Genomic DNA, 26,852 nt, shown 5'->3' on the forward strand with positions numbered 1-26,852 from the left:
CATATTCCAACATCATAATGCATGCGATTTATAAAAAACAAACAGCAACCATGTTTGAGTATTGGCTTAGTTTATTGCATAAAATAACATAACGTACTAATGTTCTAATAATCTATACGAAATATTTGTTTACAAAACAGGATAAATTATGAAAATAAATATTTCTGTGCAGTCTGTCTGTATTGTCAATGCAGGCAGAGAAAAAACTGAGATTTATATACACATGTAAGTCCATAAAAAAGACTTATGAGATCATAATTTTACCTCATGCCAAGACAAATATCACGATGCAGAGGGCAGCATTTAACAGGTTGTCCTGTACACATAAACTCCTTTATCAGAGAGTGATTCATACAAACAAGCCACCATCGTGGATCAGATGTATGATTCAATATCATTTGCAGCACGATGAAAGTATTCTGGTGCGCTACAACATCTTTGTTCACATTGTCAATACTGTCCCCAAAGTTTCTCCTGAAGATACAATAATAAAAAAAACAAAAAAAAAAAAACAGTTTGGCAATACAAAGGTAATCATGCAATATCAAAACCACTTCACCCTTCCATTTCGGCTGCACTTTACTTAGAAAAATATAAATCGTTTTTGGATTTAACAAAATACTTCAGAATCTCATGAAAATACTTGTTTTCTTTCCTCTCTTTCTAAATCATGATCCTTCATTTGACCCTGCATGTGTGCACAAGTTATTTTAGCAGTTTGAGCTCCCAGAAGCCTCTGCACGAGGACGGGACTGAAACAATATTAGTTAACACAGCTTGAGGCAGTTTTCAAGAACAACATTAAAACAATGGTTTGTGGTGAAAAAGCTTTGGTGATCCCTGTGTTTTAGGGTTAGCGTTTAGCTTCGCTCTCCCCAACACACTTCCCTTTTATATCCTACCTACATCATTTCTATTAATAGGTTTTTAGGTTAGAAGTAATACAAACTAATCTGTCCAATAACTGCTATAACATAAACCCCATTTCTGTTTGTTATTTAATATTACATTGCATTTCCCCTTCTAGAGCAAACACATCCAGATACATCACACAAGGACACCGTGTACCTTCATTTGCTTTGTCGTCCATTATACTGTTTGATTAAGGCTTTTTGCACAGTTTCCATAGTTGCAATAATGTTTAACACAAAGTCTATAATACTGAGCCTGGAATAAATAACCCTGAAGAGTTGAGACGTCGGTTTGAAAAACAACATCTGCATTGAAATCTTCAGCATTAAAAGCTGTACATTAGCAAAGCTTTTGAGTACATAATTGTAATAATCACTGCAATGTGCAATTAGCCGTCGGCTGTGAGAACCATTCTTCATCTTGTGCAAAATATGTAATTATTTACTTGAACAGTCTTATTTCAATACAGTTTGATTTCACATTCTGATTCGTCTCTTTTTACTTTGGGATTTGGCCGATATTAAAAGGGTACCTATTCATTCAGTAATGTATGAATGATATGCTTTTCCTAGGAAGAAACCTGCATATTACATTGTTAGTTGACAAGATATATACAGGAGTATATTAAAAACACATTTTATATATGCTATCTTAATTGATCACAATGGCATGCTGGAAGCAAAACATAACATAAAGAGGCCCATCGTGTCTCTGGCGTTTTATATAAAGAGGGCGGGTATGAATCAATCACGAGTTTAAAAACACAGAAGGCTTTGTGTGAAATACTTATCACACTTCTACATCGTATGAACCAGCCTGTTGATTAATTGAGCATAGTAAGACTGGCTAAGCAATATAATATGAAGCTTTAATGCATTATGCATTAAATCACAGTTAATGAATCCAGTGCTTTATTGTTTCTAAATATTCATAATGGCCAGACTGCACCTATGAGATGCTATACTTGTGTTTATAAAGGCAATACGACGCTTTATAATGAGGTTTTCTTAGTTACTATAAAATGTACAAAATCTTCTATTTAAAGAAGCCTGAAATGCATAATACCGATACTTTGCATATGACCGCATATGCAAAGCCTGAGAATATGTTTGGAACACTGTAAAGGTTTCTTGCCTGCGATACCGTGTTCATTAAAAAGTCACCCTTTCATCGTCATAAATTACTCATTTGTAACAACTTCGCTTCTTTGACAGACACTGCTGTGTTACGAAACCAGACAGGGACTGAAAAAGATCAATTCTCATGGTCGGCCACGATGTGGATCACCTTCATCGCCCATCGCCCGTTGCCCCGTTGTTTGGATGCATCCTGGTGAGAAGTGTTCGAGCACGACCAGCAGAGCAGCAGACCCCGGTCACCTTAAGTTACCTTGATAGCAGACTTCTTGTGGACACAGAGAAAGTAAATGTAGGGGACGCCGATGAAGGCCCATTTCTCGTTTGGCCAGAACATGATGACGGGTCCTCGCTCTGGGGCCTCAGTCGCAACGTCGAAGTAGGCGAAGCAGACGCAACCCAAGTAGGACGCCAGGCAAATGAGGATGTGCCTGGAAGAGCAAGAGGAGTCTTAATGAACCAAACGACTTAAGAAAAGATTCTCTAAATATATCCAGGTGTTGTCTACAGCGCTTTATCGAGGCTCCGTTGTCTGTAAGAGTCTTTAAATACACATTTTCTTGCAGCGCAGTAAGATCCTTTCTACTTGTTCTCAATCCAAATCAACCTTTTCTGGTATTTTGCTCAAATTTAATTTCTTCTTCCTTTTTGATTCGAGCCCAGCAATCTCCCTTCTCTTACGTTTCAAGACGCATACCCCAATTTCTAAATGTTCTATTGGAAATACAAACACCTACTTGTATGTACATCATATTTGATAGAGTGCACAATGTTTAGTGTTTTACCTATCTTTGTAAAGCTTTGTTCCTGGTCTCTTTCTATCCTGTCAATCACTCTTTGTGTAAGTACATTAAAAACTGGAGTCTAATTCATTTTATGTTTACACATTCATTCAACAACTAACTGCTCTGGCATATTTATTTCACTAGTTTTGAAAAGAAAGAACATTTTCAGGATTTAAAGGACAGAAAAGAATTATAGATAATATAATAATAATAATTTAATCTGTCACAAGAGTACATACATAGTCCATAAATGTAAAACCTTAACAACAGTGCAAACTACAATAACTCCTCTGAGTTGTTGTTGAGCTTACCAAGCACAGTGCAAATATGGAAAGTTGACAGACGACCACATCTCACAGAATATCCTGTCACTGATCCAGCACAGCAGAGCCAGCGCCCACCAGATCCCTGAGACCAGACCCAACTTGAACACACGTGGGTTTTCACACCTGCAAAGACCAAACAGAGGACTGAGAAATGTGTACAAAATATGCTAAACACATTGCTATATTGCTTTAACTGATTTTGGTTTTTTTGGGACACTTATTTTATTTATCTATTTATATTTTGGGCCACTATTTGGCAGTGGAAATCAGCTGTGAGCACAACATTATAAAGCAGATATGGTGAATGTGCAAACAGTTAATGCTCCACTATGTTTAGCAGCTAGTCTCTAACTTTGTCTGCCGTTTGGCGCTGGGTGCAGCGTACAGTAGGATTAATAACATTAAGACTTAAACATTTCAAACAAAGCACACATCATGTGAAGTCCTCTACCACCAGTATCATCTGATGGCAATGGGAGCAAGGAAAGTGTTTTTAAAAAAGTAAATAAAGTTAAAATACAACTTCAATTTCTCGTTTGAAATCTTTATTAGATTGGAGATTAAATACTTTTTGGAAAATCTCCTTTTTTAGCTTGATGCATCTTAAGCCTCCTAGAGGTTATTAATACAGGTGTTCAGTTCTGGTGGTGCACAACCCCCCCAGCTGGTTCTGAAGGTTTGTGATCATTTGACTGGCTGTGTTGTCCGCTCTTACTAGGGTGATGTTATAGTAACAACTGAGATGTCCATACCAAGATGTTAAATTGTAGGTTAGCCCTTTTATTTTTAGAGAAGGGAGATTATCTTCCCTTTTCTTTCTGGGCGCTGACAGAACTGTGATACAAGTATTCTGGTCTCTGCACAAATATCTCCTAGTTGGGACACACCACTGACCTACAGAGACATGTGCTAATCCAGACTGCCGCTGATAAAAACTATTCTTAGTCTTGTCCTCCTTAGACACATCAGTTACAGAACTGCTGCTGGCGGAGGCAGACACAAAGACAGGAGCAAGGAACCCTGACTAGTGTTGATGATGATGCAACCGTCGGTCATAGTTTATCACTGAGAACAAAGCGTTTGATGAAGCGCCATTTAACAAGCCTTACATTTCAGTTACCATTGTTTCAAGGAGAAAGGAATGTTGGGATGAACTTCTTTCAGAAAGCAACAATAAGATTTAAAGAAACAACAAGCAGCTGCAGAGGCCATTGCTCTAAAGTGAAGGAGCAGCCTTGCACGTCTCTGTGACAAAAGGAGAAAGAAGTCACTCAGTAAGAAGACTCAGAGTCAGTGAAGTGTCTCAGAAATGTTAGGAAACGTTAGCTAGACATTTCTGTGTGACTAACATTAACCACCACGAGCTGCTGCTCATTCCAGACTAAGTAAAGCTGAAGCAGCAAAACCTCAGAGTATATTGTACTGAGGAAGGAAGCGTTTCAAATGCTTGTGGATTCAACTTTTCATTTGTAAGAGAAAGAGTGCGTTATTTCGTCTTTCAAAAAGAAAAAAAAAAGAAAAGAAAAACATGTTATCATGGCTGCTCATCAGCAACAGGAAGTACAGAAATAAATGGCCAATGAGGGAAATAGGCCATTAAATTGTCAACATTCTGTTAAGTGTTTCGAACAATTATATTCACAAGGGAACAAATATAATTTGCATCCAGGACAGTTGTGAGCCCGCAACAGTCTCAGTAACTGCCTTTACATACATACAGCACAATACTCCCCTCCCTGCCAACAAACATACACTGACAAAACCATCAGCACACAGCCGGATATCTGGAATACTGCGCCTATCAACTCAAACAGACACGCAAGATAAGAAACATGACATGAAACCAGGACTTCTCCTTGGAGACGTTAGCGTTCGTGAGCGTGATTGAGACATTTTGAGTGTCGGCAGCAAAGATAAGTGAGGGAAAGGACAGTCTGTCTATCTGGGGTGGAGCACCGCTGAGAGGCTTCTCACACTCGAGGGAAAAGAAACGAAGAGGCTCCAGAGGACACTGGAAGTCTTCATGCGTTGGTTTGAATGATATGAAAGGTTTACTTTGCATGTTATATGTCAACACTCTTTTGACGGGACAGATTATCTAAACCACTTTATTCTTGAACTCGAAAGTAAGCGTGCCCACATTGTTGGTAATAATCCCTCGCCGTACTGGAAAGATGTGTTTGCGCACATCTGTATGGTAGATCAAGCTGAACCAGGGAGTCTGTCTGTAAAGTCTGACGCATGTTCACAACAGAGAGTTCGGGTCATTTTGCCATTCATCTTCAACACTAGTATAATATTTGTATTGGAGGCCCTATACAGCGGACAACTTGTTCTTGTCCAACTGGAAGTGACTTGAGTAGGGGTCAACAGCCGCACTGTACAAAAACAACAACAAAAAAAAGTTTTCTGAGGGTAAAAGTCCATCAGCCTGGGCAACAGGAATTCTCTCCCACTTACTGTAGCAGAACAAAAACAAGCGGCCTCAATAGATGACTGGCACTTTTCTTTTAATGTCAGGAATACCTAACAGGTTGAACAATGGATGACTTAAGGTTCCAAGATTGACGGTGGCGAGTAAGGGATGTGGGAAACGGAAACAACAGAGCAGCTCGACATTTCTGTGACACACACAAGCACGCACACGCACACGGATGTTGTGTGTTTTCAAGAACATTCTTTCACATCATTAGGTCCTATAATTAACTTGAAACAGAAAACATGTCATCATAAGTACAAAAGGACAAAGGTGTACTGTAGACGGCAGAAATTAAATCTTGACACCGTTTCCCTTTTGTCCAGTTACTTAACATTACAACAGCTGACATTGATACTAGTTTTAGTGGCTGTTCATACCGTCAGGGCTTGAAACTAAGCGCGTACCGTGGACTATAAAAATCCTTTTTGGGATGCAGTAAACTCACTATCGAGGGGTCCAGCATAATGCAACATTGTGAACAACAAATCTGTGTTGAGCGAGGCTTCAAAGATTTACACTATGGTGCATTCAGGCCCTATTTTAATAAATGAATATTGGAACATATCTTATCATAATGTGTTCAAATATAGTCGTGTAAAATGTAACTTTTAGAGAGAAACTTGAATAAATATACAGTTTTCACAGCAATATAAAAAAGATATTCGAGAGGGAATTATGACCCGTTTAACTTCCTGAAACAGTAAACGGTGATATAAGAGTGTATGTTTAAGAACATGGGATTTATTTTCTTTTCGTTTTTTGGCGTGGTATCGAATTAGAATCAAGAATCGTGAAATGTTACTGGTATTGGTATTGACTACTAGATTTCGGGTATCGTGACATCCCTATTTACACCTACTAACAGCCAGGTGTAACAGCCAGGTTTAACAGCCAGGTTTAACAGCCAGGTTTAACAGCCAGGTTTAACAGCCAGGTGTAACAGCCAGGTGTAACAGCCAGGTGTAACAGCCAGGTGTAACAGCCAGGTGTAACAGCCAGGTGTAACAGCCAGGTGTAACAGCCAGGTGTAACCGCTGCATAGCCAACATTCGAAAGCTAAAACAGTGAGTCAGAGTGAGGAAGAAACCCTACGCCCTCCTTGATTTTACATGGTTTGTATTGACTTTAATGGAAAAGAACCTTCTTAGATGGAGAAACTCATGTTTTTTGTTATTTTGCAACCGCCTGACATATTTCCCCCCTAATAAGACTGCCTACAATCAAGTGAGTCCACATCTTCAACTTTCTTCCCATTAAAAATACTAGGAGCTATGAGCATGATAGTCCTGGATCAAGGCTGCACCTATTCGATTTATTAAAATAAATTAAAATTAAAAAAACACTTACTAACCTTTTAAGCTCAGTAATGAGCAGTACGGTGCAGGGGATGCCCAGAGTCATTAGTGACAATGAGTTGACGACAGGTTTAACAAAGGCCAGGCCCGTGGTGATCCCTGACAAGATGCCGATGACCACTTTGAACCTTGACCTAAATTGAAAAGCAAAACAAGTCAGAACAACAGCAATTGCAGCCATTTTGCACTCTATGGTCAGCATTGTGAAACTCAGAAAGAACATCTGAAAGGTCTTTCCAGAAATGACTACAACACACGAACATTCAGACAACAAACAAGAACAATTAGCTACAAGGGGGGACACTTTTAGATGACAGCCTGAAGTGAGAGAGTAAACATGATGGCTCTTTGAAAGAGAAGTAAAGACATGTGATGCAGCTTTTACTGGAGTCAGCTATCTTAGACAGGCCTATTATTAAACAGGGAGTCATAGCAGTGGGAACACATCATGTGACAAAACAGTGGCTACACTAAGGATGCATGTGCACCTGCAATACGAGATAAAAGAGATGTTTGTATTAGGTATGTAGCACAACCGCTACTGCATCACACACCTCCAGCTGTGTGTATACAATGTTACACTAGTCGACATACCTATCCCTCCTGAACATCTTGGGTAGGTATCTCTTGGGAAACCACATGGCAATGGCACACATAAGAACCCATAAGATGGCCAACTCGTCCAGCATCTGGCCGAGGAAGCTGAGGGTGGCATGAAAATATGTTGAGCCAATACCTGAACGAAAGAGACACAGAAACACACACTTTTTTTGTCAGAAGAAAGTCAAAGAGAAATATCAGTTAAGACTTAGACACTTTGTGTCAGGAGCTACAAACGTGGAGTTTGTCCAGTTTACAGCCGACATGAAAACTAGCCAGTGATGACAAACTGATGCCACCTTTACAGGAGAACACTTTAAACAGATTACATGTGTAAAGAAATCATTGTGGTGACATTAAATGTTGTAGGCAGACAGGTGACTGACTTCAGCGATGTGAGGGACACGACACGAGTTAATTAAAAATAGATCAGATTGTCACTACACGATTATCGTGGCCAGAAGAACTTACGATATTATCACTGGATCTATAGAAAGTCTGAGATAAAAATCATTCAAATTCATCTTTAACTTTGTTTATTGTGCATTTTGTCTCTTGTTTGGCAAATTAATTACACTCATTGGTGTGTAGGGTGTTCTGATATTATTTACACATTAATATCATATGCATATTATTAACATGATATCAATATGAAATCAATCGGTAACACCGCTACTTGGAAAGCAGTGATCCTTCCACACACTTTCAAAACTCACAGTAACATTAAGTCAGTGCCTCTTTGTTATCACGGTCCTGCAGACTTTCTACTATCAGAATAATCTGTTTTCATAACAGGAGATTCCTACAGTTCAACGAAGTTCTTATCCAAAAAGGGACTGCTGCTTCCAGCCAGATGTTAGTACTCACGACAACATATCAGTGTAAGTCAAAAACGCATACAGAGACCGCTTTAACCCATTCATTGATTATTAATCATTTAGTTGATGTACAGAACATTACGCAACTACTTCAAATAATCAAATGGCATGGTTTAGGTCATTTTTGTTCTTCTAAAAATGTCAGACATTAATTGGTTTCAGCTTTTCAAATGTTTTCTTACTCTTTTATGATGGTAAACTAAATATTTTTTGGGGTTTTGGACTGTTAGTCGGACAAAACGAGACATTTGAAGACCTCACATGGGACTGGATTGCAAAACTGTGACTGACGTTTTTCACCATTTTCACCAAACGATCGTTAAAAACAAAAGAGAGATAAAGCAGATAAACGAACAATGAATATAATCCAATACTGTATACGTATTGGTAGCAGGCAATGCTGTAGCCCTAAACCATATGGTCCCAACACAGCTGAGGCCGAAACCAAAGAGAAGCAGCTGTATGTCGCTTTCAAACTCCAACCTATAGGGTTGTTTTTCTGCTCGGGTCAAAGGTCGTTCTAACTACAGACACGGAGGTGGAGAGATGAAACCATGTAACCCGCTTGACAGCTGTGGAAGTTTTAACCGTTTCCAGATTCCTAACTATGGATGCAGTCAGAGCTACCAGGCTACATATATACGCATGTGTGGTCAGGAACAAGGGTTGATCGGAGAAATTAAAAGAAAAGATCCAGTTTAAGTTAAGTTATGCAAATCCTATTCAACAGCTACTCAATTATCACCCAGTAAGGTCACCTCTCAGGAACATTGGGTGGTCTGTCAGGTTATCTTTGCTGGCAGTGCAACTTGAGTGTTCTCATAACAGCTGAGGGAACAAGGAACTGTAATCTCTTCAGGACTGTGCTGTTATTTACATACAGTAGCACCATTTACTACTGAAATAATGTGTCAAATCAAATCTAGCGCAATAGGCTTATTCAACCCACCAATGAATAAGCCTAGTCATGAAAACGTGTTTTTCTAAAGAGGGTAAAATGATTCAGGACAGCCTAAAGCTTTAACGGAGGACAGGGACAGAGGCCACAGCTGAGGAAACCTACATTTAACAGTGTTGTTGCTGTTGCAGTTTAAGAACATGGGCTATGACATAAAACTCGTACATGTTGTACAATGTATAATTCATTCTGTCTATAAAATGTCCGAAAATAGTGAAAGATGCCGGTTACAATTTCTTAATCTAGTCCAATATAACATCTTCAAATGTCTTGTTCAGGTTAGTGTCATTAAAGAATTCGCTGATTGTCAAAATTGTTAATGTTCTGTCAATTAATTATTGACTGTTTGTTGCAGCAGCAGTGCATTTTCTCTTATAAGATTATTACAGAGCACACTCTAATAATCTTTGTACAATTAAGCACTACATACAGCAGAAATAAAGCATGCTTTTATATTACATTAACTGCCATATCAAATTAAACACATGAAATACTAGCCTGACACTTCTAATGTATAGATAAAGTAGGAGTTATATGGGTTGTTAGATGAGGGAAGTTGAAGTGAAATTAAGATGAGGAGGGGCTCCCAGGAAGCTGAACAGAAACAAGAAAGGTTAAAAAGGTCATCACAGTGTGTAGACATTAATGTCAGCCAGCCAACTTACCAACCACAACTAGTAGAATCCATATGAGGTAAATCCCACTGTTGAAATGTGTTGCATATTGGCGGAACAAGCACATTAATATGGGCGGCAAAACAAAAAACAAAATGTTGCTGATCTGAAATGATAAACAAAAGGAAAAGCTATGAGCAAAAAAATACATCACAGTTGAACTGATCGTGTAGCTCATTGACAACATGCTTGTCAAAAGTTGATCAGTGCACGAGCCTCGCTGGCCTTTAACAAACTTGACAGCCAGTGGGAATGAAGAAAATAAACATTTGTAACCTGATGCTGTAAACAGTAAACTAAAAACTAAAAGCTGCCAGATCTGTTAATTCAGTATAGCTAGCTATAGCTCATTTGAGAGTACTGTTAAAAGCTACAAGAAAAGCAGTGCAATACAAAGAACAAGGAGGAAGAGCTGTAGTCTGGTTAACTCTGACTGTACATACAACTGTATTATGCAAAACAGAAAAAGAAAAAAGAAAAGCACAGATCGTTAGGTAACGTTCAAACCAACCGTGTTGTAAAATTCAGCGATGCTGGGGTAAATTAGGTAATTGCCTTCACACCAGTCCACGTCGGAGCTGCCAGCCTGCAACTGGTCCCAAAAAATCAGATTAACGTCACTCATGTCTGGACTTGTTCTGTCGGATGGACAGTGCAGCTCAGACAACACTCCGCCGTCAGCTCTGGAGAGTTAAAACAAAATCAAGACTTGAGGAAAATGTCACTATCTCTCAACTCGTTGTTCACACGCTAGATTTGAACGTTTTGAGACCTGACACGACAACGTGATAAACTACATAAGTCGTCGCTGAGCTGCATTTTAAAGCCTCTGTCCTTCCACAAAGCCTCCTGCTTGTCGTGACGCTCACCAATGTGTGCACTGACAGCTGCTCGGTCTGTAGCCAAAGAGTGCTCAAGCGCAGCGAGAAGAGTCACTCCTGTGTGCTTCCGTCTTCGGTGAAATGAGACCACAGCGGCCTGTGTCCGGAAGCACTGAAGTCATTTTCTCTTTAAAATAAACCCCAAGCAACCACCTACGTACGAGATGGAGAATAAACTCAAAAAATGTATTTAACACTAGTAAATAAACTCATAAAAAGACCATTTTACATATGGGATTAAACCTTATTGCATTATAAATATCAGTGAACATTGTTTTGTATTTTGTGGTTTTGTAAACCAACCTTTACTTTTGTTTTCACTTAAGTGCATTATTGTAGTTTTTTGTGTGTGACAATTTCCCTTGCTAGCAGTGGTATAAAGGACATATCTGCACCTATTTAGGACAGTGGTGTAAGAAGTACGCAGCTCTCTTACTTAAGTAAAAATAGTAATACTACAGGGTAAAAATACTCTGTTACAGGTAGCTAAAAGTCCTGCATGCAAACACTTTATTTAAGTATTAACATCAAAATATACCAAATGCAAAAGTACTCTATTTTCTAGAATGCATTATATTATTGGATTATAATTATTGATGTTTATCACTTGTTGCAGCTGAGCTGTATAAGTGTTTTAAACTAATTTTAATTTATTTATATAGGCCTACTGCTGAGTATATTAATTTATAATAATATATTTGTTGATTTGATGTTGTATTAATAATCTAAATCTGCAAAATTTTGACTTGTCATAGCAGGAAAAGCACAGGTGTTACTAATTGTATTAACGACTCTGTTCTGTTCAAATGTTCCAGTAAGTCATAACAGGGTGACAGTGAGCTACATGAACGGTAACAGGACCTGAAGAGGCTAAATGGAATTCAGGCAACATTATTCAGATGTGATTGTACTTTGATCACTTATTTTGTCTGGTATTGTTTGCGTTCTGACTCACTGGCATGGCTCACTGCTACATGTGAAACAGAGCCATTACAGTATGATTCATAATATTGTTGTGTAAGTGCAACACAAGTATGTATTGTTTAATGCTGATCACTTTCATCACTTACATTTTGGGAGAAGTTCACCTTCTAGCTGATAGCTTTCTAGATTTGTTGGTATATAACTGAATTTACAAGGGAAGAATCCCTGGTATCACACATTTGATCCTAAATAATGTGGTTATACTTAATAAATTATATTAACACATAAGGCAAGAAAAAACTAAATGCATTTACATAATACATTTTGTATAAAGAAAAACCTCTAAAGTCTGGTGAACCTATACATTATTTGAAACCCTTATGTTACCCCAAGTTATGTTAATTGTGTTTTAGTTTGATTTAGCTTAGTTTTGTATTTTATGTAATGTCACTTCTGTCTGATGAAGAGTAGTTGAGCTTGAAACATTGGACATTGGATCCCAGTAGTATGTGAGCTATTTTTTTTTATTTCATGTAAAATAATTTTTTATATTTAGTTTTCTATTCTATCACATCTGTTGCTTTTACCCAGCTCTGACTGGTGCCTTTGGATTGGCAAGTCTTTTTTGCAATGACATCTTTGTTGTAACTGTTGCCTTCATGTTGCTAATAAAGTTCATAAAGGGGTCTGTTTTTTCACACTGTAAAAAGAGGAACAGCTGTTCAGCAGCTGCTTTCCTGCATGCTGAAGAAGCCATAGACATGTCTTGTATTATTAAAGATTTTTGCACAGATGAACTGCTAAATACTCAACGTAATGTGCTATTTTAAAGATGATTTGTCTAGGTACAAATATTTTTTCTCTGACTGGAGTGAGATGGTAATTATCACAGCTCCTTATCCACTCTCTGGCACCCTCTGGCGGTTTCATGCTCAATGACTCAATAATGGCCTCATTGTGTTGATGCCTATCCACATGTTCATAACCATTAATTAATATAATAAATACGTTAATGTCATCTGTCTATTTTGCTTTGAGTTTTAGGAAAATACTTAAGAAGTCTTCAGCTTTCCATCTCTTGGGGTTCCTGCACTTATATGATTTATAGTAGATAGTTTTATATAAACGAAAAACACACAAATCATTGAATACATAAATATATAAATAAAAAATATGTATTTTGAGCTACAAATAATGTTTAGGCTACACCAGTCTTGGCATGTGGTTTTACATGAAACAGAGTTCAGAATAGTTTGTATGTATTGTTGAATTTCATTTATAAAAATAAATAAATATAGGCTTTCTGTTATAAAATGTATTTTTGTGAATGTGAAATTTTGCTTATATAATAAAAAAAATGTGTTCTTTTTGTTCGTTTTGTAAGTTTTGTTCTAAACTAAACCTATAGTGCAGACATCATGAAAATCAAACAGCACATCTTTGTATGATAATGACAAATGAACAGAAATGTTACAGCAAACTCTTTCTAGAAAAAAATAGTGTAATAACAGCTCCAAAACAAGTGTGTAGTTGTTTCACCATCAAGTCCACATAAATAGCATCAATATCAATGTCATTTCTTATTCTTTGTTTAATAACCTTCAGTTTAAGCCCGAGTCGAACGTTCAGTGAGCCAGTTATCGCGAGAACATTTCGGTCTTATGTGAGACCACGGAGTGAGTTTCCGGTCTCTTTTCCGTGGCGGACTGACGTAGGGCCGGTTTAGCAAAATGAAGGTACAATGTTTCCCGAACTCTAAATCTCTGTGGAAAGCTATTTTCTGTTAAATAATTGTGTATGTTTGATGCCATGATTCTGAACTTTAAAGCGGACTAGTTAGACGTAGCAGTCGTGGCTCTGACACTTAGGATGAGTTTTGATTGTGATGAGAGTCAGCATTGACTATCCTGTCGGCAAGTGAGCTGTAGAAACATGGCGGCACACTGCGCGAAATGTGCACCGACTTCAACTCTCAGTTCATGGCAATAAAGAGTTTTCAAATTTTTGTTGCCTACGTTACTCAAACTGGCAGTGTTATCTGCCTTGTCCGTTTATAATGTTAGCCGTTAAACCAGCTGTATTAATGCTAGCCGCATTCAGAGTGCTAACGCTAGCTAGCTGACAGAAGCTAACAGGCCTCTGAGCCCTCTGAACTTTTAACTCCGACACGCTGACGATAAATAATGAAGTGACTGAAGAGTATTTTTTTTAGCCTTATGTCAGATCCTCACCAGTAACTCCTCTTGCGTTATTTCTCCCGGCTTCACGCTCATACATAGCTAATGTTACACCTTACCTAGCTAATGTTACACCTACCTGCATGAGGACCTATCTGTCATGACCCATGTGGAGCCAAAGTACATGTACTAACAACTACATTTGAACTATTTTCCAGCTGAACATCTCATTCCCCGCTACTGGCTGCCAGAAGCTGATCGAAGTTGATGATGAGCGTAAGCTCAGGACTTTCTATGAGAAGCGTATGGCCACTGAGGTGCCCGCTGACCCTCTGGGAGATGAGTGGAAGGTAAAGTAATGTCTGTCTTTCTACCTGTATTATTTGTCAGTACATCATGGTGCAGACTCAGAGTTTATATTTCATGTATTTTACTTGCTGAAATTGTGTTAGTTACTATCATGCATAATGTGGCACACCAGTAGACCCTTTCTGACTGACCTATAGTCATTAAGGGGGGACAGCGTGTTGCCAAAGTAACTGTGGAGCTGCTTACCAGATGCGACCAGGTCCAGGATCAGTGGATGGTTGAACTGTCTAGCTCTCTCATTGTTTCGTTTACTGTAGTATCAGAATGACAATAAAGCGGCTTCCTCCTTCCTCTCACTGAAATGGCATCGATGTATTTACTTGCATCCTCAAAAGTTGTTATTAGTCGACACAGTAACTTGCAAGTCTTTATTTGGGCAAGAAGGTAATGTAAAACACTGATAACTTGAAAATCTAAATTGTGTTAGCGAATTTCAGAAAGGGTTACATGTCTGTCGGAATGGTAAATGGACTGCAATTACTGCTGACCCAGCCATTAGAGTTAATTGTCTTGCTCGTGTAAACTTTGATAAGCAAACAGGAGGATTTGAGAATCAAACCACCTAACCTGCGATTAATAGACTACCTGTTCTACCATCTAAGCCCCAGCTGCCTGTGCATTCCTTATTGTGGACACTTGATTGTTAATGGCCAGTAGACTATCCAACTACAGTCTTAATTCTTGAAAGCTCAAAAGCTTTGTGGCTCTTTCTGTTGTAAAAAATGAATCTAATTATATTTAAGTTGCTAATGCTTTGATATTCATGTGTTCTGCAAACAATCGTTAAGACATTGTGTTACTCTAAATGAAAAAGCATAAAAGTAACAACTTTTTTCCTTTACTTCTGCAGGGGTATGTGGTGCGCATTAGTGGTGGCAACGACAGGCAGGGCTTTCCCATGAAGCAGGGTGTGCTGACCCATGGCCGTGTGCGCCTGCTGCTCAGCAAGGGCCACTCCTGCTATCGTCCCCGCAGGACTGGCGAGCGCAAGCGCAAGTCTGTTCGTGGGTGCATCGTTGATGCCAATCTCAGCGTTCTCAACTTGGTCATCGTCAAGAAAGGTAATGTGTTCAGGCTGGCTCGTGGACCATTTTATGGAAATCCTCAATTGGATTTTGAAGCAAACTATTAGCGGTAAACAAACAGATATTCCTCGCTAGCTGCACAGGCTTATATAGAAATGTCTTACTTTCACATCTAAACGATCAAATTATGTTTATGGCACACCAGTAGACCCTTTTTGACTGACCTATAGTCATTAAGGGGGGACAGCGTGTTGCCAGAGTAACTGTGGAGCTGCTTACCAGATGCGACCAAGTCCAGGATCAGTGGATGGTTGAACTGCATTGCTCTGTCATTGTGTCTTCGTGTACACTAATATCAGAATAACTCTAAAGCTGCTTCTCCTTTTTATAATGTGGTCAAATGCAGCAGTGTGTTTATTTCTTTGACATAGGTGCAATTTCCTGTTGATGGACAGTGAAAAAGTACTCAAAAGAAAGTGTTGACAATTCGTTGCTTTGTGCTGCAGGGAACTAAACCCATAGTTTGTCGGGTTTACAAATCATGAAAGTACAATATGTAGGCAGTGCAACTTGTATATGAGCTTGGCTGTAATCAAGTTGATTGTTTGACTCGTCTCTCGTGATCTGGTTATTCTCAGGTGAGAAGGACATTCCCGGTCTGACCGACAGCACCGTCCCTCGCCGTCTTGGTCCCAAGAGGGCCAGCAAGATCCGCAAGCTCTTCAACTTGGCTAAGGAGGATGATGTGAGGCAGTATGTTGTGAGGAGACCCCTGACTAAAGAAGGTAGGACTAGAGCTATGTTCTGTCAGTTTTCACCTTAAGCCTGCAAGTGTTCTCAGATCACTGAATGTACGTTTTTACTGGGTATGATCATGAGACGCATGATGTCTCAGTCAGTCAGTTAAACGTGAGTTCAAAATTAGATAAAATTGAGCTTGTTGTATGAATAAGGTTGTGGCAAAAATATTCATTTGGAATACTTTCAAAGATAACAGTGGAAATGATGAACACAACTTGGCTTTAAAGGTATTATTGCTTCTTAGGATATGCTGTCACAATTCAAATGCATATATAAATACTTTTTACAGTTGTGTTTTGTGAGATGGTTACTTAACTTATTGGCGAGTGTTTTTAATTTAAAACAAAAATGCAACTCTGGCCATAATCAGCTTATCCTATTTTACAGTGTAATAGATCTATACATGTCATTATTATATTAGTGTATTCCTGTATATGGCTTAGGAGCAGCAAGAAAATGTTTGTAGTCTATGATTTAAGTTCCCTTGCCAGCTAGATTTTTGGAAACCAAGAATATCTTTCTTGCTGCTATTCTGCAAATTGTCATGTGGGCTTTATTTAAAATATAAAGCATTATGCATACACACGAGAATGTAAAGCAAGATGACTTTAATTTCAAATGAAAAGAGGTTTATATTCATATATTTTTAAAACTGTGAACCCCGACCTAACCAGTGCATACAAACATTAAGTACATGAGCCTAAACAGGACAGATTTACACACACTAATTGAAAAAGGCCCTCCATAATATAAAGAATACGTTTGTTCTTAAACGGGACCTTTGATTAGATGTTTTTAAATGGGGAAATTGCTTGGCTCCTTCTGGATGGGTGTAATTGTTAATACAAGCATGTTGGTCTATGGGAGCTTCATCCTCGGATTGTTTAGCTGTCTTTCCACTAAGGTTGGGCTTTAGAACAAATGCACTGAGTGTTGGAATGGGGCCATTGACAAACCCTCTTTACCACACCTGCCAATACTAACTGCATCCCCCCCCTCTTTTGTAGGCAAGAAGCCCAGAACTAAGGCTCCCAGGATCCAGAGACTGGTGACACCCCGTGTGCTGCAGCACAAGCGTCGCCGCATCTCCCTCAAGAGACAGCGCACCCTGAAGAACAAGGAGGAGGCATCTGAGTACGCCAAGCTGCTGGCCAAGAGGATGAAGGTAATGTTTTGTTCGTTACTACAGTGCTTAGCCACTAAAAGTTGAAGTGTCTCTTAGTTATGGGCTTTTTCTATTTAGACATTTTAATTTGTTTTGCTTGCATTAATAGAATGGTGGGATCATATTTTGAAAATGGGGTCACCTGTATTGAAAAATGTTATTGACAAATTTGTTCTCCAAACAGGAGGCCAAGGAGAAGCGCCAGGAACAGATCGCCAAGAGGCGACGCCTGTCTTCTCTGAGAGCATCCACATCCAAGTCAGAGTCCAGCCAAAAGTGAAATCACAAAGTCAAATAAAGTCATGTTTTGCTGATATATTTGACCGTGTTGTGTTTTTTCTCCTTGCAGTACCTTTTCTTTTAGACCTCTATGATTGCTGGTTTGCCAAGCAATTACAGACCGACATCTCTGTATTATGATCTCTAGTAATAGCTGAAACGCACGTAGCCTTTAACTGTAAGTTTGAAATTTTCAACGTGCTGGACCTCAATCCAGAACAGGTCACTAACATACTTGGTGCCATTTTAAAGCCATTAACGTTTAACCAGAACTCTGCAATACACTGCAACATTATTAGGCAAGTGAGTATTTTAACCATATTATTTTTATGCATGTTTTCCAACTCCAGGCTGTATAAACTTTAATGTGATGTGTAATGAGGGAGAGTGGCCTAAGGAGATAATCGCCCTTTATCAAGGTGTGCATAATTATTAGGCAGCTTTTCTTCAGGTGAGATTTAACTGACTGAAAAGTAAAATTGTAAAGTCTTTCAAAGGGATGCAGCACTCTTGAAATTGCTATGATATTGGGATGTGATCACAGAACCAAACGTTTTGCTGCAAATAGTCAACAGCGTTGCAAGAAACGTGTTGAGCGAAAAGACTCAAATTAACTGCCAAAGATTTGAGAAGAATCAAACGTAAAGCTACCAGGAACCCATTATCCTCCGGTGCTGTCATTCCAGTACTGCAGCCTACATGAGCGCCCTGAAGTACAAGGTGTTCAGTGCTCAGCCATGGCCAAGGTAAGGGAGGCTGAAACCCGACCGCCACTAAACAAGACACGAGTTGAAACGTCAGACTGGGCCAAGAAATCTGAAGACAGATTTTTCAAATGTTTTATGGACTGATGAGTGACCCTTGGCTGACCAGATGGATGGGCCTGTGGCTGGATCAGTAACGGGCACAGAGCTCCATTTTAACTCAGATGCCAGCAAGGTAGAGGTGGAGTACTGGTATGGGCTGGTATTAAAGATGTGCTATTTGGACCTTTTCGGGTTGAAGATTGACTCAAGATTCACTCTAAAACTTACTTCCACTTTCTTCCAGCAGTGGTGCAGGAAAAAGTCCATCTTTCATGATTTTTATGCAGGACAATGCGCCATCGTATGCATCGAAGTACTCCACTGCGTGGCTGAAAGAAAGAATGACATGGCCCCCTTCCTCACCCGACCCAAACACTATTGAGTACTTGTGGGCCCTTAAACGGGAGATTTACGGTGAAGGAGAAAGGTACCCTTCTCTGAACGGTGTCTGGGAAGCTGTGGTTGCTGCTGCACAAAAAGTTGATCGTCAACAGATCAAGAAACTGACACTCTTATGGTACTGTTCTTGAAAAGTAGGGTGGCTATGTTGGTCACTGATCCTTGTTTATTTGTAAATGTTGAGTGTTTATTATTCTCACTAACAGATGAAAATAAACAAGTGAGATGGGAAAATAATAATTCTGCACACAGATATTCTAAGTAAGCCTTTTTTGTTTTTTAGCATATATAGACGATACATAAGACGGTTCACAAACCTCCACATCCATAACAAAATGAAGTACATTAAAAGTCACATGAATAAAATTAACTAGACAAACGTGGATAGGCTATGTAAGGCAATATACTCTAGATCCGCATGTTCCAGATAGTTAAGGAACGGGCCCCATACTTTTTTTTATAGTTGTTTTCCTTTAATTGAATAGGTTATTTTCTCTGAGACACATGCAGACAGTTCTTCTAGCCATTTACCAATACATGGACTATCACGCTTTTTGCCTGTAGCAGACATACATTTACAAAGATTTGTTCTTTCTTCCTTATGTTGTGTTCTTTAGGGTAACACCCTAACAAATAAAGCCTGGGCTCCATGCTTAACTGCAATGATAAAATCTCTTCTATCATACATTTAACCTCCTCCCAAAACGTTTTTATCTTGGTACACTCCCAAACACGATGGAAGAACGTTCCCTTGGATTGTCTACATTTAAAACATAAGTCTGGGATATTACCATTATTGGCTTTTCTGGAGTAATATATGTACGCATCAGCCAGTTATATTGTAAGAGCTCAAGACGGGTATTCGCTGTTTGTGATTGAGCTTTCTTGCAGGCACCTTCCCACTCATCAATTGAAATGTCTTCCTGCAAATCCTCCCTCGCTTCGGAGGACTCAGGGGACGCAGATATAAGCAAGTTATAAAGTGCAGAAATTAAGTTTTCCCCCCTACAGTCCTTTAATATTATTTTCTCTAATGGTGAGTATAGAGGTATAGATAATTGTTTTTAGTTTGCTCCAATAAAGCTTCTAATTTGTAAAAATTTGAAAAAATGTTTCTGTGAAATGTGTTTAATTGCAAGCTCCTCAAACACCATCAGTTTATCATCATTGAGCCGATATAGATCCTGTACACCCTTATCTGACCAAACCTTAGACCCACTATCAGCTCTGTCGGGAGTGAAGTCGTCATTTCCCCAAATATGGACTAAAACGTGAGAGAAAGGGGCTCACCCAAGTACTTCCTCACTTCATGGCAGACTCTAATCATGTTTCTAGTAATAGGGTGCGTTTTCTTTTGTAAGTTTCTTAAAAATAGTTGAGTACAAATACATGGGAAGAGGTAGCTTTAAAAATTAGGACTTAATCTCTCTCCAGGCGGGGAGGTTGTAGTTTGTAAAATAAAACATAACAGCCCACAACTGAGTTGCCCAGTAGTACCAGAGAGGAGTAGGACACGCAAGGCTATCATAGGGCATATACAGGAGGGCTCGTTTGTTGTTCCACAGAACATTTTTAAATAATTTCCTTAACTTTGAAAATAAGTTTGGAGGAGGCAGGGGGATGTTTTGGAATAGATACAGCAACTTGGGGAGTACGTAAAACAACATCGGCTTCCATCTATCAATTGTGCTGGTAATTGACTCCATAATAGGATCGTAATTAGAATTCACACATCTGTTATATTGGGCACTATTTTTACACCCAAATATGTAAAATTATCTGCAACTTTAAACTGGGAGACTGTTGCAGTCGGACTACTTCTCTTTGGAATTTAACAACGTTATCGAAGATTTGGAGCGATTAATTTTGTGAATTGTCCCATCACTTCTAATACTGGAATTGATCTCTTCAACTCCCTGAGAAACAGACATCAGCATATAAAGCTAACAAAACCTCACTTTTACTTTCTTAAATATTCAGGTTTATTAACATTTGATTGACTAGAGCACTGTAGTAGTGTGCACAGTGCAGACAACTGTTTCAAGCTACAAAATGATTTGGCCTAAAGGCTTAACGAGACAAATCCTTGTTTTATAGTAAACATCATCAACTGCCAATGCTACAAGCTCAGTTTTGACTTTGTCAATATGTAGGCAATAAAAGGTTGAGAGGAAATTAATTCATGTTAAATTTTAATTTTCAGTTGCACAAACCCATACAGTAAAAAAACATCAACGAAGACATCCTTCAGCAATGCACCCATTTTTAAAAACAGGTGTCTTGAATGGCGTCATTCGGCAGGTAGGCTTAACTTGAGAGGGAACCAGGACCATGCGAGTTGGGGTCTCCGTAGCATTGAGACAACTTCTATCCTGATGAGACTGTTTGGGTGGAGGGCAGCCCAAGTTGTACATCTGGTTGATAAAGAAGAACACAGAAACAAGCTGATGTTGCAAATACTGAGGCAGCACATGGATGCTCCATGTCACAGTCAGACATTTGGTCTGAAGGTCCTGAAACAGCACGGAAGACAAATTCTCCATGGCCTGTTGAGAAAAGGTACCATTTATTAGCTTTATGTCATACATATTTAAAAAGGAAATGATTCTTGTGCAAGTTCATTCTTACACTTGTGTATAACAGCCATGTTATGCACTCGAGCGCCTTTCTACCTCTTATTTAAAGGAATAGTTCAACATTTTGGAAAATGCACTTCTTTGCTTTCTTTCAGAGTTGGATGTGAAGACATGGACATTATTAGAGGGGTATTAATCGAAGAAGCGCATTTTCCAGAATGTCAAAAACAATTCCTTTAAACTGTACTCACAGCACACCTGAACAGACTGCATCCTGGACCCGACCATGTGGTAGGTCCTCCTACACATCTTGGTGGCGAGTGAAACCAGTCGCAGCGGGTATCTTCTCCAGAGTATGGCCGCCTCAAAACCCTCCACCAAGTGAGCTTCTTCCTCTGCAAAGTCAACGAGAAGCGAAAGTCAATGTAGGTTTTGAACGTGACTTCTAGCTGTTTCACATCAGTAGCTCTACATTACACCACATACTTTTATCTTCTTCAGTGGGAGGAAGCACTCGGTCCACCAGAGCTTCTGACATGATCAGAGCGGAGTCCAGTCCCACACTGGCCACTTTGATTGCTTTCTCCACACGTGACTGGTCCGCCTGGACGTCAATCTGCTGTATCCCGGCCCTCAGCCATGCCACGGTGTGCTCTACACAGTCTATAGTCCCATAAACTGCAATGCTCACCACATCCTGGATCTCATGCATCTTGTTCTTGGCATTAGCAACAATCTGGGGGAAACAGACAAAACCAGGTGAGATTGTTGTAGCTTTTATTTATTTATTTATTTTAAAGGAGAATTTGAGGTGCTCATTAACATTTCAAAGAGGAAAATAATAGGTTACCTCCTCTGTGGGTGTGTGAAGCAGCGGGAAAGCCCTCTCCAGCCAGTCAAGACTTCTACATGCAACATCATTTGCAACAAAAACTGTGGAAATCATCCAGACAGTGAAGTCATTGAAATGTTTTCAATATATTTCTACAATAGTCTTCATTCAGAAGAGATATTGACCCTATAAAGCAATTATCTGCATCATTTTACCAAACAGCAGCCTAAAAAGATATGACCTATTAGCACATGATGTTAAATATAAATTATTTTTTAATCAAATTATAAAACATTTCTTCAGCACTCTTTAGTTCCTCTGCTATGACCCCAGATTTTGGAAACTTGTCTGGTGATAAAGCCCCAATAAACATGTAAATAAGATCTGAAACAATCAATCAATATAGTAGCCAATTAACAGAACAGAAAGAAAATGTGCAAATATTTGCAGGTTCAAAGTTCTCTAATGTGAGAATGTGCTGCTCTTTACTCTTTTATAAGATTTGCCCGTAATAATCACTTAATTATCGTGGGATTCTGAATCAAAATAAGCAATTTGACGGCATCCCCTTAGTCTTGGGATAGTGTTGGTCTGACATTTTAATTAACAGATTAATTGATAATGAAAAGTAATTGTTTTTGCAACCGAATGTAAAAGTTACTGACTTTTTCATACATGGCTCACAACTAGATACCCAGAAATATAAGTATGTTAGCCCTGACAGTACTCACTCTGAGGCTCCAGTTTAACCATGACAGGTGAAACTACAGCTGTCACACTGCTCTCCAGCACCTCACACACAGACCTTAGGTTGGGGTGGCCGCCTTTAGTGTCAATGTAGAAGACTGACAGCTTGGTGCAAACGGAGTAAACTATGGGCACCTTAGCCAGTCTGGCAGCTGCACTCAGCACCTTCTGCAAGAAAACGGTACAGTCTATACAATTAAATAAATGGATAGTTATTCTGAATTGTGTCTTTTTGGTCATTTCTAAAACAACAAATCAAAGTTGCCGAAATAAAATATCAAAATGTCATTAACATTATTTACCTTTTATTGATACATATTCAATATACTATATTCATATACAAATTCAAACAGAAGAAATTTGGAGGAATTCACCAAATACAAACATTAGAAAGATTACAATAATTGATCTGGTGTTGTTGCCGTGTGTGTCCGAGTAAAGACGGTTAATCTACCTCGATTGTACTCACCTGGTTGTTGTTCTTTGGCATGTTTCGTACACTTAATTAGGAACAGAAAATAAAGTAGTTAGTGTTTTAAATTGAAACTTCTTTGTAGACTTTATTGGTTGGAGCTTCAAGAACATATAACACTCACTCTGCAAAGTGTTGCTTCATGGGAGAAAACTGCCCCTCGCATCGCGTGGTCGAGTAGTTAATTAGCGCTCACCTGTGCTGAGTGCTAAAGCTCCTCGGATGCTTATCGCGATATGTCAACGCAGCTGTGACGAGATGATAAACTGGAATATTTATATAATATCCGGTTTAGTCAGAGCGCTTATTTTTTCTTTCACTTTTCTTTATTGTTTTTCTTTAGTACACTACATATCCACATATATACAAGTTATATTTATTTATTCAAATCTTATCTAATTATCATCATGAATTTACGTCAGAGCTCATAAACATTTTATGAGTTTTATGAGCTCAACTGATATCCTGTTCCCTAAATGTCTATTATTATTATTATTATTATTATTATTATTATTATTATTATTATTATTATTATTATTATTATCTGTAGACACATTTCACATAAAATGCTCGTAATTAATTGGATTGTATTTTATTGGACGTGTTGAACACTGTTTTTCCTGTAATTAGACCATAATTACACAGATAAGGAAATGATAAATTCAACACTGGCATAGACCTTTCTGTTTTTCTATTAATCACGGTACACATAACAAGGCGTGTTTATATGTATATTTTTCCTTATTGATCACAGAGATCAAAGCTCAACGCTGTGAGCAGGATTTGAACCTGCGCGGGGAAACCCCATTGGATTTCGAATCCAACGCCTTAACCACTCGGCCATCACAGCCCCTTAAACATTTTCTTTATCACATGACAGACGACGATGTCATGTCCGTCAACCCAAGGTCAGCTGCATAGGGAAGTCTTTTTCATAATGTAATGAAATTCAGGAACAAATCAATAGTTTCTTACATCAAACAACACCTGATACCTGCAGCACACCGCAGAGGTGAGCTTGCAGTTTTGTTCCAGACTTGATGCCCAAAAGATCATAACAATGCTTGAGGCTTCAGTGTAACACAAGGGGGGAAATAAATGTTCCCTTAGAGTCATTGCTGTGCTACCACTGGTTTGTGAACAGAGCTGTGAACATCTTCACGCAGTGTGTCTACGAATCACAACCTGAACGTCTCCAGCCGAAGTCAAAATAAAACATACTGGTGGTACTTATTAATACTGGTCGTTATTTATGTTTAACACTTGGGCAATTATCATTGTAGATTGTTTAATTATAGCCTATTTTATTAGCGTGTAAGCTTTCAATGTCCTATTAATCTATTTGTGTACGTGTGATTTGACATCCACGCTGATTGGACAATAAGGGAGGTAGTTGTGTAGTTTTTCTGATGCTCTGCAGCAGCAACGCCACAGACTAGTGATGAAAACATCTGTCATGCATTAACGAGGCTTTTGTTTGCCAACAGGTTCGTTTGCAGGTGGGCCAGAGGCAGATTAAACACTCCCAACCCACTACACCCGCAGTGTGTCATTACAGGAAGACTGTGACGGCTGGTTATCACCGTGCATGCGGGGATCGAGCCGGGGCAAAGATGTTTGCACACAGCTTTGCATATTAATGAGCCCTAATGTGATTTTCACTTAGAGGGCGTTAAGAGCGATGTTAATGTACTATGGTTTCCTAAAGGCGAGCACGCTCTGGAACCACGAGGTTCTGTCCTTGGTGCTGATGCTGCTGTTCTCCTGGCTGCAGCATCTCGGAGCGCAGCTGCGTCTCCTGCACAAAACGTGCCCAGAAAATGTTTCTTCTGTATATCGGGATGCGTCAGAGAGGGTGAGGGTGGGGGTGCAGCTCCAAGACTTTGTGTGGCAGCGGCAGTCACAAGGTTTTGGGACCAGTTCCCGCCGCAAAAAAATTGTGAGACACACGAGAAGCACGTGTAGTGGGTGGTCCTCGGCACACTGCTTTCACGTGGCTCTAGCGAGCGCCGAGCCCAGCCGTCAGTCCAGTGTGGCAACAACAGGAGACAACATCAGCATGGCTGCGGAGATGGAGCCCTCGGAGTAAGTGTGCTTTCCTTCTTTTTTGGTGGTAAATAACGAGTTTTTAGTGATTGTTTGGTGCTGGCAACAAAAAAGTAAATGTGATAAGACAACCTGTATGACTCTACAAAAAGAAAACATCACCTCAGTGTTTCTTATTAGAGAGATTCGTGGGTCTGTTATGGTTACTCAATTGTGCATTACGCATTAAGCGGGAATATTGTGTCTCCTGTTTATCACAGATATTCATTTGTGGAATTTGTGTTTGCATCTTTTCTAAAAGTTTCTTCCTAAAATAAAATGCGACATTATTTCGTGCCTAATGTTTGATTTAAATAAATAAACAACTCTATTAGAGAGTCTAAATGTGTCTTTTTTTAATGACGCTGATTTCGTTTATCGTCTGCCTATGGTTTGTGCACCATGTGGGGTTTGTTCAGTCAGTTGAGGAATCTCCCTTGCATCACTGTAAACGCTTTTTAAAAATGAATACACTGTTTATTGTGGGCTCTACATGCACCGCATATGGGCAATGTCGCCTGTGCGTTGTTCTTCCTGGTTATGCTCAGAGAGAGGCGGGTCTGTTTTGCAGTCACTACATCATGTCCTCATCCACATGTGCCTGTTGATCTATAGGCTCTCCACCCCTGGCAAGGATGTGGGTGTGGTTTTGTATTGGTTATATATGTTGTCTTCCTGTGGGGACACGTGGGGATCGAGTACACATGATGTTGCCAAATTGAAACTCATCTTGGGATTCTTATGGCCGGGGTTTAATGGGAGTCAATTTAGCATAAAAACTGGCATAGAGCATCAGTGGGTGCATGTTAATCCAGTCAGCAGGCAATGCCACTAATCCATGTCTCCATGTGGTGCTGATGGAGTGACAACAGAGGGGAAATGGGATGCAACACAGTTGTGGACATGCTCAGCAGATGGCTCTGAAGTGGGACAAGAAGTCCACATGAAGCAGGATCACTGCTGCTTGTCTCCTTTTGACTGGAAGTGCTCGCACATGACGTTATCTTTTGACAGTGGCCACATGTGGCCACATGTGTGACGGTATCTGAAAATAAAACAGTTGATCACTCGGTATCATTAGAGTGTTGCATAGGTGATACACATAAGATCAAGATACGGCAAAAACAATCATCACGTACCAACAGAATCAGAAATGTCCTTGGTGTTGCTTGTACACCATTTGCTCTCATAGAAACAATTCCATTGCTTGT

General features: G+C 39.3%; 4 protein-coding genes and 1 non-coding gene across 7 annotated transcripts in view; 2 read left to right on the top strand and 3 right to left on the bottom strand.

Moving 5' to 3' along the window:
• Positions 1-53: 53 nt before the first annotated feature.
• Positions 54-11,084, bottom strand: acer2 (alkaline ceramidase 2). The gene is made up of 7 exons (XM_029438945.1): positions 10,973-11,084; positions 10,615-10,786; positions 10,095-10,209; positions 7,588-7,729; positions 6,990-7,127; positions 3,145-3,282; positions 54-2,479 (listed from the first exon to the last, which is right to left on the bottom strand). Exons 2-7 carry the CDS (start codon positions 10,726-10,728, stop codon positions 2,293-2,295), a joined length of 834 nt encoding a protein of 277 aa, XP_029294805.1. The 5' UTR covers positions 10,729-10,786; positions 10,973-11,084; the 3' UTR covers positions 54-2,292.
• A 2,425-nt stretch (positions 11,085-13,509) lies between these two features.
• Positions 13,510-17,763, top strand: rps6 (ribosomal protein S6). Its single transcript, XM_029442484.1, has 6 exons — positions 13,510-13,644; positions 14,304-14,435; positions 15,305-15,515; positions 16,118-16,264; positions 17,288-17,445; positions 17,630-17,763. Exons 1-6 carry the CDS (start codon positions 13,639-13,641, stop codon positions 17,723-17,725), a joined length of 750 nt encoding a protein of 249 aa, XP_029298344.1. The 5' UTR covers positions 13,510-13,638; the 3' UTR covers positions 17,726-17,763.
• A 3,341-nt stretch (positions 17,764-21,104) lies between these two features.
• LOC115012742 (perilipin-2-like) lies at positions 21,105-23,799 on the bottom strand. Of its 3 annotated transcripts, none has more exons than XM_029438535.1 (7): positions 23,681-23,799; positions 23,554-23,584; positions 23,069-23,252; positions 22,356-22,438; positions 21,992-22,241; positions 21,764-21,900; positions 21,105-21,475 (listed from the first exon to the last, which is right to left on the bottom strand). In XM_029438535.1, the coding sequence occupies exons 1-7, from the start codon at positions 23,698-23,700 to the stop codon at positions 21,161-21,163; spliced, it is 1,020 nt and encodes a 339-aa protein (XP_029294395.1). In that variant the 5' UTR covers positions 23,701-23,799; the 3' UTR covers positions 21,105-21,160. The 3 variants fall into 3 exon arrangements, with proteins under 3 accessions (XP_029294395.1, XP_029294387.1, XP_029294404.1); XM_029438527.1 differs by having other exon boundaries at positions 23,069-23,272; XM_029438544.1 differs by having other exon boundaries at positions 21,153-21,475; positions 21,757-21,900; positions 23,069-23,272.
• Positions 23,800-24,324: 525 nt separating this feature from the next.
• On the bottom strand, positions 24,325-24,406 carry trnas-cga (transfer RNA serine (anticodon CGA)). The gene has a single exon. It is a non-coding gene; the product is annotated as a tRNA-Ser (tRNA).
• Positions 24,407-25,422: 1,016 nt separating this feature from the next.
• LOC115007802 (WD40 repeat-containing protein SMU1-like) overlaps positions 25,423-26,852 on the top strand; it is a 9,304-nt gene continuing 7,874 nt past the window's right edge. Inside the window, exon 1 of the mRNA XM_029430779.1 lies at positions 25,423-25,641. Coding sequence (XP_029286639.1) covers positions 25,616-25,641 — 26 coding nt within the window. The 5' untranslated portion in view covers positions 25,423-25,615. The remainder of the gene's footprint in view (positions 25,642-26,852) is intronic.

Source organism: Cottoperca gobio, chromosome 1 (genome assembly GCF_900634415.1).
Source record: "Cottoperca gobio chromosome 1, fCotGob3.1, whole genome shotgun sequence".
NCBI classification, from domain to species: Eukaryota; Metazoa; Chordata; class Actinopteri; order Perciformes; family Bovichtidae; genus Cottoperca; species Cottoperca gobio.